This window comes from Engystomops pustulosus, chromosome 9, assembly GCF_040894005.1.
Source record: "Engystomops pustulosus chromosome 9, aEngPut4.maternal, whole genome shotgun sequence".
Classification (NCBI taxonomy): Eukaryota; Metazoa; Chordata; class Amphibia; order Anura; family Leptodactylidae; genus Engystomops; species Engystomops pustulosus.
In genome coordinates this window covers 93,288,628-93,304,610 of record NC_092419.1, presented here as the reverse complement: position 1 = coordinate 93,304,610, position 15,983 = coordinate 93,288,628, and the positions used below count along the sequence as shown (strand labels likewise).

The window sequence follows — 15,983 nt, the reverse complement described above, 5'->3', positions numbered from 1 at the left end:
CCACAGCCCATGGGGGCAGGAGTAGGACAGGCTTTAAGGCCCACAACCTTTTTGTATTTGTGTCTAAAAGCGGCCCATTCACTTTAATGGGGAATATGGCTACGTGTCTGGTCACCGTATTCCTGGTGCACCGTGTACTGGCCGCCAGACCACAACGTAAAAATATAGAACATGTCCACGTTTTGTGGTACAATCTCCCCATAGAAGTCTGTGGGAGAGCAAAACAAATGGCTGCATACAATGTTATACCACAGCATATGGCCCATTTTTGAGGTGGGTTGCCCCGGAGACCAGGTCATGTGGGTGCCCCTTTATTTTTTGCGCAGTGTTTGCGGTGGCATATGGTTTACATACGGGTGATACACAACCCATTTTTGAGGCCATGGAAACTATGGGGAAGATTTCTCAGAAGTGTCTCAGAGCAGAACTGTTTTATTTACCAATGGCAACCAATCAGAGCTCAGCTTTCATTTTCGCACAGCTGTTTATAAAATGAAAGCTGAGCTCTGATTGGTTTACATGGAGAACAAACAATTTTACCTCAGAAAACGTACTTACCATAGACATACATGGGGATGTGCTACAGCTAGAACATATTCTACAAATATTCTTATTGCGCAAATGATTTATACTTCAATAGTTAACCCCATAATGGAAAAAGAAAAAGGATCATTTTTGTCATTTTTAATTTTTGGCACCTTTTAAGGCCCAGTTTGCATCTATATTAGAGGTGTTCGGCTCTGCTCCTCTATTATAGAAGAAACTACATATTGAACCTCAGCTTTCCGCATTCTGTGCTTGTATGTATAAGGCCCCATGCACACTACCCTATGGAAGACATATGCAAGACCGCAATCTTGTGGCAATATATACTTCTCCCATGGACAGCAATGGCCGCACGTGCAGCACTGTAGCTCCATACATGGGAAAGAGATAGAACGTGTCCTATCTTTCCCCGTGTTACAGCCCGTATACCATGCATTGCTATGGAGAGGGGAAGGGTCACCCCTCCTCTCCTTGGCACCAAACTTCGGGCATATATAAGCTGAAGGATATTAGGGAGAGTTTAGTATTTTACGGCAGAAGCCATTTTAAAAGTCTAATCATCGCACAATTCTATTTCAGTACAAAGGAAAAAACCCCTGCAGCTTCCATGTTGTAATCTAGCAATGCAATGCTTGGTGACCACACTACGATGTGGTGGGACTTATCAGGACTTGTATGCCAGTTTCCTTCCCTGAAATAGTCAGAATTTCTTGAAGGGGCCAGTCAGCGGCAAAGACGGTTCAGGCAAGACCGTTGCGTGGGGAGGGTTCAGATGCCACGCCGGCGCATAATGCACTAGTGCAGGATACATCCTCCTCCATGTGTTTATGGCATCTTCCAAATGCCTTATACTAAATCGCTGCTGTATATATCCTTATATACCATTATAATGTGGTAGTGACATACACTCCACACATACTTCTATGGGTTACTGCTAACGCTGGGCCTTACACATATCACAATTGTAGGCCCGGTTACCTCCCTCTGCTATAATCCATCTCTGAATGGCACATATGTAGGGTTACGTGTTACTGCGTTCCAGTTTGTGTGCGTGTGTTATCAGGCAGATGGTCGGTCTTGGGCTTCTCAAGCCAAATTGGCGCCTAGTGCTCATGCACACGACTGTGTTGAGTCGGGGAACACATGGGCTTGTATTGGCCGCACTTATCAGACTAATGGCACATCAATCTAGACAATATGACTGAATATGTTGGTGGTTGTACATGAGTCCTAAAAGGTTGTCAGTGTACCCATATAGTAGATGCTAAAACATATATGCTTATAATACTTGATGTACATTGCAGGGAGCGGCTGTTACCTCTACCATGATCCTAGGTTAGGAGACAATGCACAGACGCCGGAGAAATCCTTCATTGTACAAACAAAACCATTTGCCATCAGTGATCCAAGAGATTTATTGATGTAGCAGGCACTTTACAGATAATCCTTCTCTGGACAACAAACCCACATTCAGTATTGTAGAAAGCAGGTCTGTCCAATGGATGGTGTTGGCCCCAATGCAGCCTGTGGCCCCCAGTAGTCACTGGTGCACGCACCACATATTAGACAACACTGCTCTTCAGGAATATCCCAAAGTCTAAACCCCTGCTACTGGAAGAGCAACATTGCATGTTCTGTGGGAAGGGTTGGTGGATGTAGGCGAAATGGCTCAGAACAACCTACCGATGAGCCGCTGGCTCTGCACATTGACCCCACAGGAGGATCCTGCCCGGGTCAATGTATGTCACTAGGTAGAACTAAATAAATATTCAGTGTTCAGAGGGTGAATCATGCAATGTTGCTTCTATAAAGGAGAAAAAAAAATACAAAGTATCAACCAATTAACACAAAAGATAAAACAAAATTTTTCCATCACTTCACTCATGGAAGCTGTAAGTTTAATAACGTTTACAGGTATCAGTAGAGCAGCGGGCACTGTCGGAGAGTGTCGGGACATGACCGCCCCCCAGCCGTACTGCAGCTTTAATTTAGAAACATCACAAAACACATATCTTATTTTCCCCCAATCACTACAAGGCTTTGACCCTTTCTGTGCCGCAGAGGCTGGCACCTCCCATGGAAGAAGAACGCCGCGCTGCCCGCCTCGCCGGCAGAGGAAAGGGTTAAAGCCAGAATTTTCAAGTAAGACCAAACTCATGGAACTCCTAAAATCCTGTATGTACAAGTTAACAAATAAAAAGCCACCAGTCCAGGGCCCCCCTGGGTCTCGGCTTGCGTATTACCGTGGCAATTCTAGTTGGCGTATATGAGGACACGTTGGTAATTTGGGACTCCCCTCAGCTTGGCCGGATGTGGAGGGGGTTTTCTTGGCAAGGTTTTGGCGCCCGTCTTAAAACTTCCTCATCGCTTGTCGGTTTAAATTGCATTGCCTTGCTAAGGAGGACTGGTACTTGGAACAAAAGATACCCCATTAAACAAACATACATTCATGTCTCGTCCACAGTCAGTAATAAGAAGCATTCCCAATTGAATTTTCCAAAACAGTTTAATATATAGCACTCTGCAGACAGGTGGGCCTCTGCATCCACTCTTCCTTCACTGGAGCCCCGAAACATAAACTTCTCCATTCAGATAATACAGTCTTTTACACAGTTTTCCGTGAGGTCAGAACTCGGACTATGGAGCCAAGGCCTCCTATTACTAATGCCTGGGAGGGAGGGAGGGGGGAGAGAGACAATGTTATAACACTCTCCTGGAGCGTAATACATGCAGACGCATTCCTGGAAAGAAAAGTAACAGAAAGCAGACGGGTCTCCTCCATACCACACATGTACAATGTCCTCAATTCTAGGATCCTGCGTTTCTTACCTTCCTGTTATTATGACCTTTTGCTATTTTACTTCCAAAAATGACAGACGGGATTAAAAATCTAATATAAGCCGATTAATAAGCCGGGAGCTTTGCCTAATGGTAAGCAAGACCCCGAGCACGGACCAGGCTAAGCCCCTGCAGTCTAATCATACCGCAACGTAGTTACACTGAGAAATGCTGCACTAATAGCGAGGGGAGAAATGCATCCACATGGGGGCCCAAAATACGGAGAAAGGGCACATCCAGGCAGAGTGTAGGGTCATGGACCACCGTTTCACACATATGATCCCCATAATCCTTATATAAGTGCAATAATATATCAGTGTGATGGGCATATTATATATATATGTATGTGCATGTATACATATATAGGGGACATGACTATAAGCCACAAGCAGAAGGTATCTGATAAGAAAGGATCTGATAATTTCCCAGAAACCACAACACTTCTATTAATATGCATCTGGAGCTAAACGGGAAGTTTCTATCTCACCCCAAGTGCTTTATTTACATCATTACATCATTGCTTCTCCATAATGTGCTATACTTACTACTAGTGTTATGGAGAGGAATTTCTTTTCTTATGTGGGACATCACAGCAGCTAGTCTCCAACAACTTAAAGGGTTTTTTTTTCACAAAAGGCATTTATAGCATATCCTCAAGATATTTAACAGACCAGTGTGGATTTGACCTGGTTAAGGGGGTTAGGAAGAGGATGCAAGAAGTGGAGGATTACCTTTAAGATAGATGCTGGCGCCGCACCTATCATATACTATAAATGTCTTAAAAACACCTCTTTAATGGAGCACTATAATGGAAAGGGTTTTCATTTTTTACCATTAATAATATTTGAAAACATTTTATTAACGTAATTATTTTCATTCTGTCCTACTAGATGACTAGTCCCTTTGTGATCTTCAGATCTCTCCCTGGATAACCCCAACAGCCTTTCTAATACGCTATTGGCTCCGCAATGGGGGCCTCTCAAACTCAAAAGTGTTGTACCTTTTCGTGCCACTGTAGCAATATAGCGCTGCTGTTCTCTGTGGGCTTCTCGAACCCCTTGTAGATATATTTCATTAGCAGGTCGATCCCACTTCGATCCAGTGTTTTTACCGCTTGCTCGATCTCGTTGCTTTTAAACGATGTCAGGACCTTCAGTACGATCGCCTGGGTGCGTTCCTGGGGATAGGGAGACAATCAGAATTCAATCAGCAGTATCTGGAACAGCCATACACAGTTTAGAGGCCGTGCATGGTATTGGAGCTCAGCCCCATTCTCTTCATACATGTCCTGATCTTGTGCTCGTATGAAAAGAAAGCTCCCATTAAGGTGGATAGACTGGTCTCATAGTATAGGGAACAGCTGTATTTAGGAGCTCCAGAGGATGGGGGCACCATGGAAAATAAACATATTCAGGGAAAGCAGGAGGCGATCATCAATGATTTCTCTGACTGCTGGATCAGGTTTGGAGCAGACACGACTCACCTTTACTATTTGGTTTTTGGAATTGACAGGAGAGTTCCGGAAGGCAGCGTGGAAGGCTCGGAGCAGGTCCCCTGTACACATCGCTGTTAAGGATGATACCGTAAAGAAGCAGGAAAACAGATTACCCCCCACAGCCCACTTATTAATGACACCCGACAAATCATACAATGTATTCACAACTGATTCATACATCTGCAATGTCACCAAACAAGGGCACTCATCCCTTACATTGCACACAAGCGATAAGAGATTCTGGTGCAGTGAATTTCTGATGGCCATGCTACTTTTCGGTGAGGTCAAGCCCATTTCCCAAAGCTCATGCAACCTTAATCAGGCAAGTCGAAATAGTGCCCAAAAAAGGTCTAAAAGCCTTGATAAATGTGGCACAAAGTATTTTGCACAGGTTTTTTTTGGCGCAAATCTGCCAGAATTCTAGCGCAATAATGAGCCCCCCCCCCTCCAATATGTGTTTCTTATTTCTGAGTGCAAGCAGTTAGGTCAAATCCAGTCTGTATCGGGACCAATTACTCCCAAATGTTCTTGATTTGCATTTGATAAACCAATTCAAACGATGGGTGTGAAGACAACCTTACGCGCACCTCCTCTCAAGTCTTACCCATGTTCTGTGTGGCACCAAGACGGCATGGACACGGCCATCACTGCATGTTATGTCATACATCCCTGGAGCCAATAGGAGGGATAGCTCAGAGCTGGATGATGAGACCATGAGCACTTAGAAGACTGGAGACCGCCCACAGGGCACCTGTGACTTACTTTGCATATAAGATAAAATTTTGACACCTCCCCTGGACTACATAGTCCTAGATGCTCCCACCTCAGTGCAGTATCCCGGGCCAAGGCGTATAGACAGATGGCCTCCCTTTACATAAGGATACGATCCTCCTGCCCGAAGACATACAGGAGTAACTATCCTTTGGGTTACTACATCCATCTAACATACATTACGGCCGTATACCTGTGCTATACAGGATGTCCTGACAGTCAGACAGTGCAAGTACATGATTCAAGAGCACTACCCCCAAACATGACATTCCTCCCTTATCTAAGTTACACAAAGGTCAGGAGTAGTATGTCACTCCTCTACAAGGAGCCCTGGTGAATATCAGTACCCAGGAGATTATTCACAAACTATGACAAGATCCCTTATACCCAATGGCTGCGCATCCTGGGACCGGGCTGCAATACCAGACTCAGCCTGCAGACAGCGGTGGCGCCATTTACATTTTTCAGACCACGTTACATTTTTCCGGCACCTGCTGCTCCACTCCCGTATATCAGCAATGGACACGCTTCTAGTAACTACACATATCTGTCCCCTTTATCTGAATTTCATCCAAGGAAAACCACAAGAATGATCTTCATGGAAAAAAAAAAATTGGAATTTTGCCTTGGAGAAGTTTCAACCTTGTGTGCTGCAGTTTCCATGACCGAATCCGGCTTCCAGCGCGCCAATAACCGCAGCCATAACGCCACTTGCTGCAGATAATAGCACATGCTGTCCAGAAACTTGGCCAAAACCTGGGGATAGTGACTTCTGACCAGCGTCAAGTAGAGAAAACAAACAAAATTGCCAATTCAAAGCTGCGAGGCGGGAAATGTTTTCCACATTTGCAGATATTTTACCTCTAGAGAACTTTTAATGAATTGAAATTAAGTATAATTAATAATAACTTAAGTGAAATAAACCCACCCGTCCCCTCTGTTCCTGCACTGCTCCTCTGGTGCTTACTCCTACAGGGCCAGTTTGACTGTTCATTGATGACACGTCCATACATGAGGACAGTGGAGAACCATGGGTGTCTGTCACCAGGGAGGTCAGTAATGGGTGGCAGTGGCATCCTGCACCCAAACAACAAGTCATCTGCCATATGAGTCGGCGGAACCGGGCGCTGAACACCCGGTGCAGGTAGTTTCTTATTGCAGTAAAGCAGATTTGTTTTTGCAGCGTCTTCCATCAAATGCTTAAGGTCTTCACGCGTTACATTTTGACTTTCAATGCGGAGGACGAAAGTTTCCTGGGATGTCCAACAACCACAGCAACCAAACACTAATATCATAGTACAGGCGGTCCCCTACTTAAGAACACCCGACCCCTAGTTACAAACGGACCTCTGGATATTGGTAATTTACTGTACTTTAGCCCCAGGCTACAATAAACCGCTATAACAGTTATCACAGGTGTCTGTAATTAAGCTTTATTGTTAATCCTGGTTCTTATGACAACCCAACATTTTTAAAATCCAATTTTCACAGCGACCAAAAACAAAAAAAAAATTTGTCTGGGGTTACAATTATGAAATATACAGTTCCGACTTATATACAAATTCAACTCAAGTACAAACCTAAAGAAAATATCTTGTATGTAACCCGGGGACTGACTGTATATTATACAAATCATAATAGATTTGATGGGTATTTCGTTACTGTCTTAAAGGGAACCCGTCACCACTATTTTCACAAATATAGGTAGTGGCAGGTTCCCATAGAGCCCTAGTAACTAACTGACGCCCTTCTTTTAGCTGGTACCTATGCATCTTTGGAGAGAGTCGAGAAGGTGTGACCTAATGTCATGTGACCACGGTGACATCATCAAAGGTCTTAAGCTACTTAATATTAGCAAAATGTACCCCATGTACATAACTGACCACATAAAACAATCACAGCAGCCTGCATGGACTTCTACTCATCTCCATGCTGCTGTGAGTTAATGTGATACAATATGCTGTGATTTCATGAGATATATGCTTAGTGTACAGTTTCTAATGCGACAAAAGCTATAAGACCTACTATGATGTCACCCTGGTCACATGACATTAGCGCTGCATACAGAGATAGCAAGGGGAGGAGCTGCTGGATTCATGCCCGGGGAGGCCACGCCCACCTCTACTCGCTGTAGCCATGCTTAGATACCAAGTAAAACTATAAAGTTGAATAAATCTCAGGGGAATCATTTTTAGCTAAAAGAAAGGTGTCAGATAGTTACTAGGGCTCTATGGGAACCTGTCACTACCTTTGTGAAAAATGTGACGGTTTCCCTTTAAAGTAAAGAAATTTCAGAAAACCCCTTGAATTCCCATCTACCAGTTATACACTGGAGCTGGCGCACAGGGGGCAAACTGCTTCCAATATATCCCATGGGAACGGGCACTAACATAACTCTGGAGTGCTCCCATGTACACATCTTCCTCTTAGAATATTGGGAAACTGATGAGCATTTTTGGAAGTTGTCACAGAACAGGACGGACCTGTTCATTAGGTATAACCACAGTATAAACAACCACTCTGTTCCCACGTAACCAACCCAGCAGTGCACTGATGGAACTATGCCACACATTTTAGAAAGGTTTTCTGTAGATTAAGACAAGTTGTCAAAAATGGATTCCTGGGGACTCCACTACCTCCCAATCACATCTCCAATCATAGTCTATGAGACTTTCAAAGGAACCTAAGCCACGTGCAACTAAACATGGACATAGAGATACCAGTTCTTCTGATCAGTGAGAAGCCCAGCGATCAGACAATCATCCTTCCCTTAGTTAAGCTAGCACACACTAGCTAAACATGTCTTTGAAAACCGCTATTATACAGCAGTACTATCCCTATATTGTTCCTCCCCATGCCTGTAAAGCTTCACATTTCGTAAAGTTTACTCATGCTCAATGCAAATGACCCCATGTGAGTCTTTCCTTTGAGCCAAGTCTGGCATATTCATGTTCTTCCTGCTCTGTGGTACTTCACAGGCATGGGGAGGAACAATATAGGGATAGTTGAACTGTTGTATAATAGCAGTTTTCAAAGATAGGGTGTGTTAGATTAAGCCACATTCACACAACCGTATGGGGGGCGTATGTAGGGCCGCAATACGTTGCCTATAGAACCCCCTTCAAGAAAGTTTAAACTTCATCTTATATTATTAAATAAAGCTACACCACTAATACGACAGGGGATGTGAGCAAGACAAAAACTTTTTAAAGGACATCTACCACCATGATGAAGGATTGTAAAGCAAGCACACGGACATGCAGGTGCATCTCCCCTCTGGCTGGATACGCTCTTTAAACTTCTTATGCCCTTGTTATTTAGAAAAAAAAAGGCTGTAAAATTATGCAAATAAGCCTGAAGGGCTCCTTAACACCTATGGAGTCTGGAGCATGGTCTAAAAGAAGAGCACATCCTGCCAGAGGGGGCACACACCAGTATGTCAGTGTGCTTGGTTTACAGTCCTTGATCCTGGTGGTAGATTTACTTTAAATGCCAGAAAGCTCAAGAGTCGCATTGGTCAAAGAAATGAAAGAAAAGATGTTACTAGCTTAGAACAGATTGTGACTGTGCTGGGACTTCCTGCTGGTAGAGAGGAGGCAAGAGCTTCAGTAAAGGTGACAATATGTTTTTGTGTGTACAACCCATTTACTCCAAGACTACACTGTAGTCACACAGGCTAACAATGGAGCTAGATCTAAACCTATATCGTGTGAGACCTTGTGGACTTCATCTGTCACTGTCGTTTAGGATCAGGTTAAACGACATAATAAAATAGCATAAAATATGAATACAGCATAGCTAAGCCCATAGACATTAATGAACTAATCCCACAATATCAACTAGACTAATATTCCACAATAATCCATCTGGTTACCCATGAACCGCTCCTCAGACCTACAGTCTTCAGCATCGCCACAGTTAACATATTGAGGCCAAAAGAAATCCTCGGAATATTTATCCTAATACTTTCCTTGTAGGAAAAGTTCTGTGCCGAGAGATTCAGCAGCTTTTGATAATTAGAATTAATTCGGAGCTGACATTTTTCTGCCGAGAGCTAAAAGCCAAGTCTGACCTAATAAAATGATCACAAGGATTAGACTGCGATTTACCAGAAACAGCGCTATGTCTGTCCAGAGGCCGGATCTGGTACTGCACCTCTATAACCAGCAGGGCCATCCCATATACATAGACCACAGACAAGAGGGGTCAGGTACAACCCCTTTAACCGATTATGTTTATCCCATTAAAGGGGATTCTCACTACACTAAGTTAAATATGTATAGGAAGATATAAGCTACAACTGGTGAATGGAGTGCTGGCCAATACTCTGCACTTGCAGATCCATCTTTTAGTCTCTGGGGACCCTGGTCACCCCAGTGATCAGACTTTTACCTCTGACAGGTGTAAAGGAATACAATATACAGCCATGTATCAACACACAGAAGCTAAAAGGAAAAAAAAACTGCTACACTGACACAGCTCCACCACTGACGTTACAAGACGAGGGGAAAATTCCAACCACAGATTAACCACAAGGCTTCATTCACACAGCGGCCGCACGAGCCAGGAGCCAACACAGAGGTAATACATAGGCGAGGGTTAGCCAGCACAGCCCCCCCTGAACCTAACCAGGGGGCCACACGATGAAGATATCATAGGGGTTCCTTGACCATATGTGATGCCGTGTTCCTGGAATCAGATATAGGTTAGTGGCCGCCCAGTTTACGGCCTCAGAGCAAACATTACTTCCTGCGACACGTAAACCGGGGCAGAATGTCAGCTATGTGCAAAGTGGAGAAGCTCTCACACCCGTATGTCACACGTCCTGGAGCCGGATCACACTGACCCCACAAGTATGTCAGCACGAACCTCCATGACACCAGCTAAAAGAAGCCCAAGAGCAACAACCAAAACTATACACCGAAGGATGGGACACACTAGTACATTCCCTCCGCTCCCGTTCATTAGTCGGCCATGATAGAAGCTGGGCTAGATAGCCGTCAGCTGAACAAGCTTATGACCAGGGATAATGCTGAAGATATACATTATTATACTCTGCTATATACATGCATGCTCAGCTTATCCAAGTGTGCATGTGTGCTATATAGGAAAGGGGAGAAAGCAACTGACAGACCCTTCAGGTGGCGACTACTCTTACCCCAAACACTAAAGGTCTGCGCTTGAAATCAAACTACCTGATCCATATCCGTATCAAGGCCTCCATACACAGGGGGTCACAGCGTATACATCCTGTTCTGTAACTAACAGAACTACAAGCCTGGTACAAAGAGAAGATTCTTATCTTTAAAGGAAATCTACCATTTGTTTTTATGCATTGTGAACCAAACATATGTTGAGAATGCTGTAGCTACACTGATGCAGAAACATATCTTGTTTAATCCCTGAACCAAGTGGTTTTGCTCAAAATACAATTACATAATTCAGGACCTTGGGAAACCTGGGTGCCGACTGGCTTCCGTACATAAAATAGCTGCCTGAACTGTCCAGGCAGGACTAATTCCAAGCAAAATATGACTCTTTTCTGCACATTTTCACATTACTTATGGAACACAAAAACTCCTCCAAAGTCAATGAATGAGATTTCACATACAAGAAGGATTTCTAGAAAGGTCACTTCATCCTCTATCTTAGGGGGGGGGGGGGGGGGGGTTGTAGTTTAGGGTAAAATCTGAGTCCCATTAAAGGAACACTCCAGTCCCAGCAGATTCATTGAATTATACCTTGTTCAGGCCCAGAAGTGAGAAGCATGATTCTAGGGTATACAATGAAAATAATTGATGCTCCTCCCTTCAAACTCTGTACAATGAATTATCTTTAAATGGAGGGTCCCTTTAAGGCTCCACAAAAAGGCCTCATGCACACGAGCAGAATATATTGGTGAACAGCTATAAGGTATGGACTCCTATGGGGCTGTAATGTACTGCCTTATGATTCCAAATTCCTGCAACCTATACGTCCATCACCATACAAACGTCCGCACTATTCTCCCCACCACGTATTTAGGGGTCACTATTTCGTCGCTCTCATTCCTGGGTATAGGATCCCATGACTTCTGGGGTCATGTCGTGCAGTAATGGAGATACAGGCAGCCACAGTCACAATGGGTACAAGTAAAAATAGGAATCCAATCCCACAGGACTGTATGGTGCAGGTTCAGCTTAATCCTAGTAATACAGATGTCATTTCCAGCCCAGCGCCAGTCACGGGCCTATATTTAGTGCTGAAGCCTGTGCATTTCTAAAATAGGGAATCTGAAAGAAAACTTGGATGTGACAGCGCAGCAGGTATGTATAAACCAGAGGCCGCAAGTACAAACACAGAGCGTAAGGACAAGGAGCAGCGGGGAGGACGGGGGCAGAGCTGTGCACTGTGCCGAGGCTAAAACAAACTTGTATGTATAACATGAGACTGCTGTGTACACCGCACATCAGCTCCACCACCCATCACCCCACACGCTACACTTTGCTATGGGCCAACAGAACTCAATAGCAGTCCAGGAGCGGAGACATGGGGGGCATCCATTCTGCATCCCATGTATGTACATAGAGACTATGCTACCCTGGAGCTCTGTTGTAGTGGATAAACCGATTCAAATGAATGGGGGCGCACCTGACCACTACACCGATAAGGGAGCTGTCCTCTTCCATTCTGATCCACAGGGGGTGCTGGGTGTCAGACACGCATCGATCTGATATTTAGGACTTATTCTAAAGGCGACACTTTCTAAAACGGGCCTATCAGTACATCTTGGTACTTCTTGGGCTACGTGTACACAAACGCCCTTTAAAGCCATGGTCTTTTTGTGGATGGTACCCTGATACGTACAATTTCAGTGCATATGAACGCGTTTGATCACAGATCCATGGAGGCTGCAGAAAACCCAAGAGCAAGTCCTATTCCTGCCTATGTTTTGCGTCTCGAATCTTGTGGAAGTCTACGGGAATGTGAACCCCCATGGGTATCATCCACAGGTGCTCATTTTTTGACTGTAAAACAATCACATGACACTTAAGTTGGGACAAGCTAGTGACATAATTCATCAACCTCCCGTGTTTTTGTGGATCCGCAAAAACAGATGATTTACAGACTGGGCAACGAATTACATATACACCAGAGAATAGCAGGCGTTTAGGGGTCCATACAATAAACAGAGATATATTATATTTTGGAAATTACTTTAAGAGACAATTATAAGTTGAAAATACTTGTACTTTTCCTGTAGTATCACAGACAGGAAAATCCTGCTCAACCTCTCACCACGTGCCGGCTGCTATGTGATCCATTTATGTGATACTGAACTAAGATGCAATGTAGCAATGTCAGGGGTCGTCTGCTACACGACCAGTCCTACAACTGGGATCAGTGGGAACGGCATTGGTTGCCATACAACTTAGACAAACATGACTAGTAGACGTCTCAAGGACGTGATTTACAAAGAAGGAGACTATGATCGTCTACCAGGGACCTCGGCCTTACTCCGAATCACCTTAAAGCTGAGCGACCTGTTTGACTAAGAAGCCAATGGCCGCGTCCCCAGGTTGTAGGGAGGAATGTGGCTCATTACTAGACAAGACAGGCTTTTTTACAACCCATTCAAGTTAAACATACTCAGGGTGTGGTGGGTGAGCACCCATCATTACACAAGTCACTCCCATGCCAGTGGCTTACAAAGACGTCCATTCAGCACGGCCGCCGTGTAACGCGTGCACCTTTAAAACGTGGAGCTGCTTGTTAGAGGTGCAGCACTTGGAAATGCTCAACTTTATCACAGTGTCATACCAAAAAGAAACTGATTTATACCAAAAAGACACACGAACCCATGTGCACATTTACTAAATCCCCAGCAATAAAAATCTAAGCAAAAACTCTATAACAGTGAAGGATGGGGCAGTTTGATTTGGACATGTCCAATCCTTTAGTTAAGCTTTGGCACGTGTCAATCACAGCCCTCTGCAATGACAACAGTGGGTACTACACGTCATCTCAGCTACATGGAAACAGCACAACAGTGACACAACAGGCTATTTTTATAAATATTACTATTTCATCCAGGATGGTGTCAAATTCTAGATAATTCCTTTAAGGAACCTGAAGAGGTAGTCATCATGTCTGGGAAATCTGGACAACAACCTACCTGCAATAATAATTACACTGGTGTCACCCAGAATCAGACAGAAACCTGTGAAAATGGTGAATTTTGCGCTGATCCTTGAAACTTTGTTATTATTCGATACACATAATATTAAGCAACATAAAAGTAATAACATATAATAACAAATCATGTAAAAAAAAAAAAACACCAAAATACCAACACTTAGGCCCCTTTCACACGACCATTTGAAAGGGGCCCAAGCATAAATATTCATTATAACAAGCAGGGTCACAACATGCTGAGATCTGTAGTCCCCCACCAAGGTACAATATGAGAATGTATATGGTAGTAACAAGTATATAAGCCTATAGGTTAAATCAGGCATCTCTATAAATCGATGGCGACCTCTATGTAGCCCCAAATCTAGGTGTAAAGGAAACCTGTCAGCAGATTTAATCCCACTTAACTACAAGGTAAGGTTTGAAATGTCTTTTCTCGAATTCTCTCTCATATGCGAGATCTAACCCGTTCACCTATATAAAAAAAAATCTCCTCCAAAGTCACATAAAAATGAGCAGAGAAGAGTCATATTTGCGTGAGGTGAGTCAGACGCTCCTGTCTTTGGTTGTATAGCACCTAGAAACATGGGGTCATGTTAGAGATAAGAATCTCATCTTTCATGTCACATCAGCTTGTGGTTGTGTGATCTACATTAGCGGAGATACTATATGACTATTGATCCCCTGGTTTGGGGATATAGTCATGTAGAAGTTATCCAGGCATCTTAGACCAGAGTCAATACACAAGGATAAGGACAACAGATATAGGCAGTTAAAATCCAATTTCCGCCTGCATCTCTAGTTCTTTAGCACTCAGACCCACAAGCCTGATGTAATATGAAAGATGAGATTCTTATCTTCAATATGACATGGAAATCATGCTTCTAGGTGACTGAGAACAGAAATGAGTGGCGTTTGAAGTGCCTAAACCCCTGCAGCTTCTAAAAGTGACTCGTCTCAGGGAAAATTAGACTCTTCACTCTTCATTTTTTTCACAACAAGTAAACGGGTGAGACGGTCACATAGAGGAATTCCAGAAATGACATTTCATACCTGAGGTGGTGGCAGATTTATGGGGTGAAATCTGATGACAGGTTCCCTGTTAGACACAGGTGCTACAATGTGCACCTGTCACCAAAACCACTAGTAAGCAATGCAGGTAAATGGTTCCTATGACAAGGATCGTACAGCGCACACCTCACGCCCGTATGAATGGATGGAGCACTGCACCACTGCCCCCCATAACAGCGCCCCCTGCAGGAGAAGGATATTGCCTGATGAGCCCGTCCACCTCTCCCTCGTCCGGCCCCTGGGGCTCCGCCGGCTCCTCCTGCAGCTGATCGTCCACGAACTTGTTCTCGTCGTACTCATCGATGTCCACCTTGCGGAAACGCGACGACTGTGTGTTCTTGGCCATGGCGGGGGGTGTGACACAGGAGCCCGGCGGTGTGCGGGGACCCGGGGGGCGGCACACAGTGATGGCGGGTGACAGGGAGGGAGGGAGGTGGCGGCTCTGCTCGCTGTCACGGGCTCTCCGTTCCTTTCCGCCCGGCTCCCTCCGCTTCCGGTGGCTCCGGCGGGCGGAGAGTGTAAAGGAACCGGAAACGCATCAGCGACCTCACGGAGGGAGGGAGTAGCAACATGGCGACGGCTTGTTACCTAGCAACCATTCAGGGTCGCGGCTACATAGTGTGAAATAAAAATGAATTATGTGTCTCTTGTTTGAGAATTAGTCTTCAATCCCTCTCTGTGTATGTCTATATATATATATATATATGTACATGCAGGGGGTGTATTCTTTATATTAGGAAAATATGGCTGCTTCCTGTCACCTGTGACCATTCATTTATATAAAAATACTGAAAAAATGTTTATATTAAAAAAATAAATGTAGTACCTCACATAGCCTGAGCACAGGTGTGGTGCTATTTTTTGAAAGACAGCAGCCCGCCTCTAACCACACCCACTAGCGTGCCCATGTAATAAAATAACAGCCCCCTTACTGACCCCTTTGCAATATAATGGCCCCCCCATTGTATAATTAATCCCTTACCCCACAGCAGTGGCTTATAATAAAGGCAGTTTGTGGTTCCCCGAAGCCTTCTAGGGTGTTGGGGCCTACATAAGGCTGTACAAAAGGAGTCCATGGGGGTGAGGGGGT

At 44.3% G+C, this 15,983-nt stretch overlaps 1 protein-coding gene across 1 annotated transcript; it reads right to left on the bottom strand.

Moving 5' to 3' along the window:
- Positions 1-1,943: 1,943 nt before the first annotated feature.
- Positions 1,944-15,430, bottom strand: ARPC5L (actin related protein 2/3 complex subunit 5 like). The gene is made up of 4 exons (XM_072123485.1): positions 15,094-15,430; positions 4,868-4,940; positions 4,385-4,561; positions 1,944-3,214 (listed from the first exon to the last, which is right to left on the bottom strand). Exons 1-4 carry the CDS (start codon positions 15,237-15,239, stop codon positions 3,152-3,154), a joined length of 459 nt encoding a protein of 152 aa, XP_071979586.1. The 5' UTR covers positions 15,240-15,430; the 3' UTR covers positions 1,944-3,151.
- Positions 15,431-15,983: the final 553 nt, after the last annotated feature.

What these genes read in the sequence shown, in the direction of transcription:
- ARPC5L (XM_072123485.1), bottom strand. Translation starts at nt 15,239, where the DNA reads ATGGCCAAGAACACACAGTCGTCGCGTTTCCGCAAGGTGGACATCGAT. An exon ending in GTGGACGGGCTCATCAGGCA is followed by an intron (nt 4,941 to 15,093) that starts ATATCCTTCTCC and finishes AGCGATGTGTAC; the next exon opens with AGGGGACCTGCTCCGAGCCT. An exon ending in CCAAAAACCAAATAGTAAAG is followed by an intron (nt 4,562 to 4,867) that starts GTGAGTCGTGTC and finishes CCCTATCCCCAG; the next exon opens with GAACGCACCCAGGCGATCGT.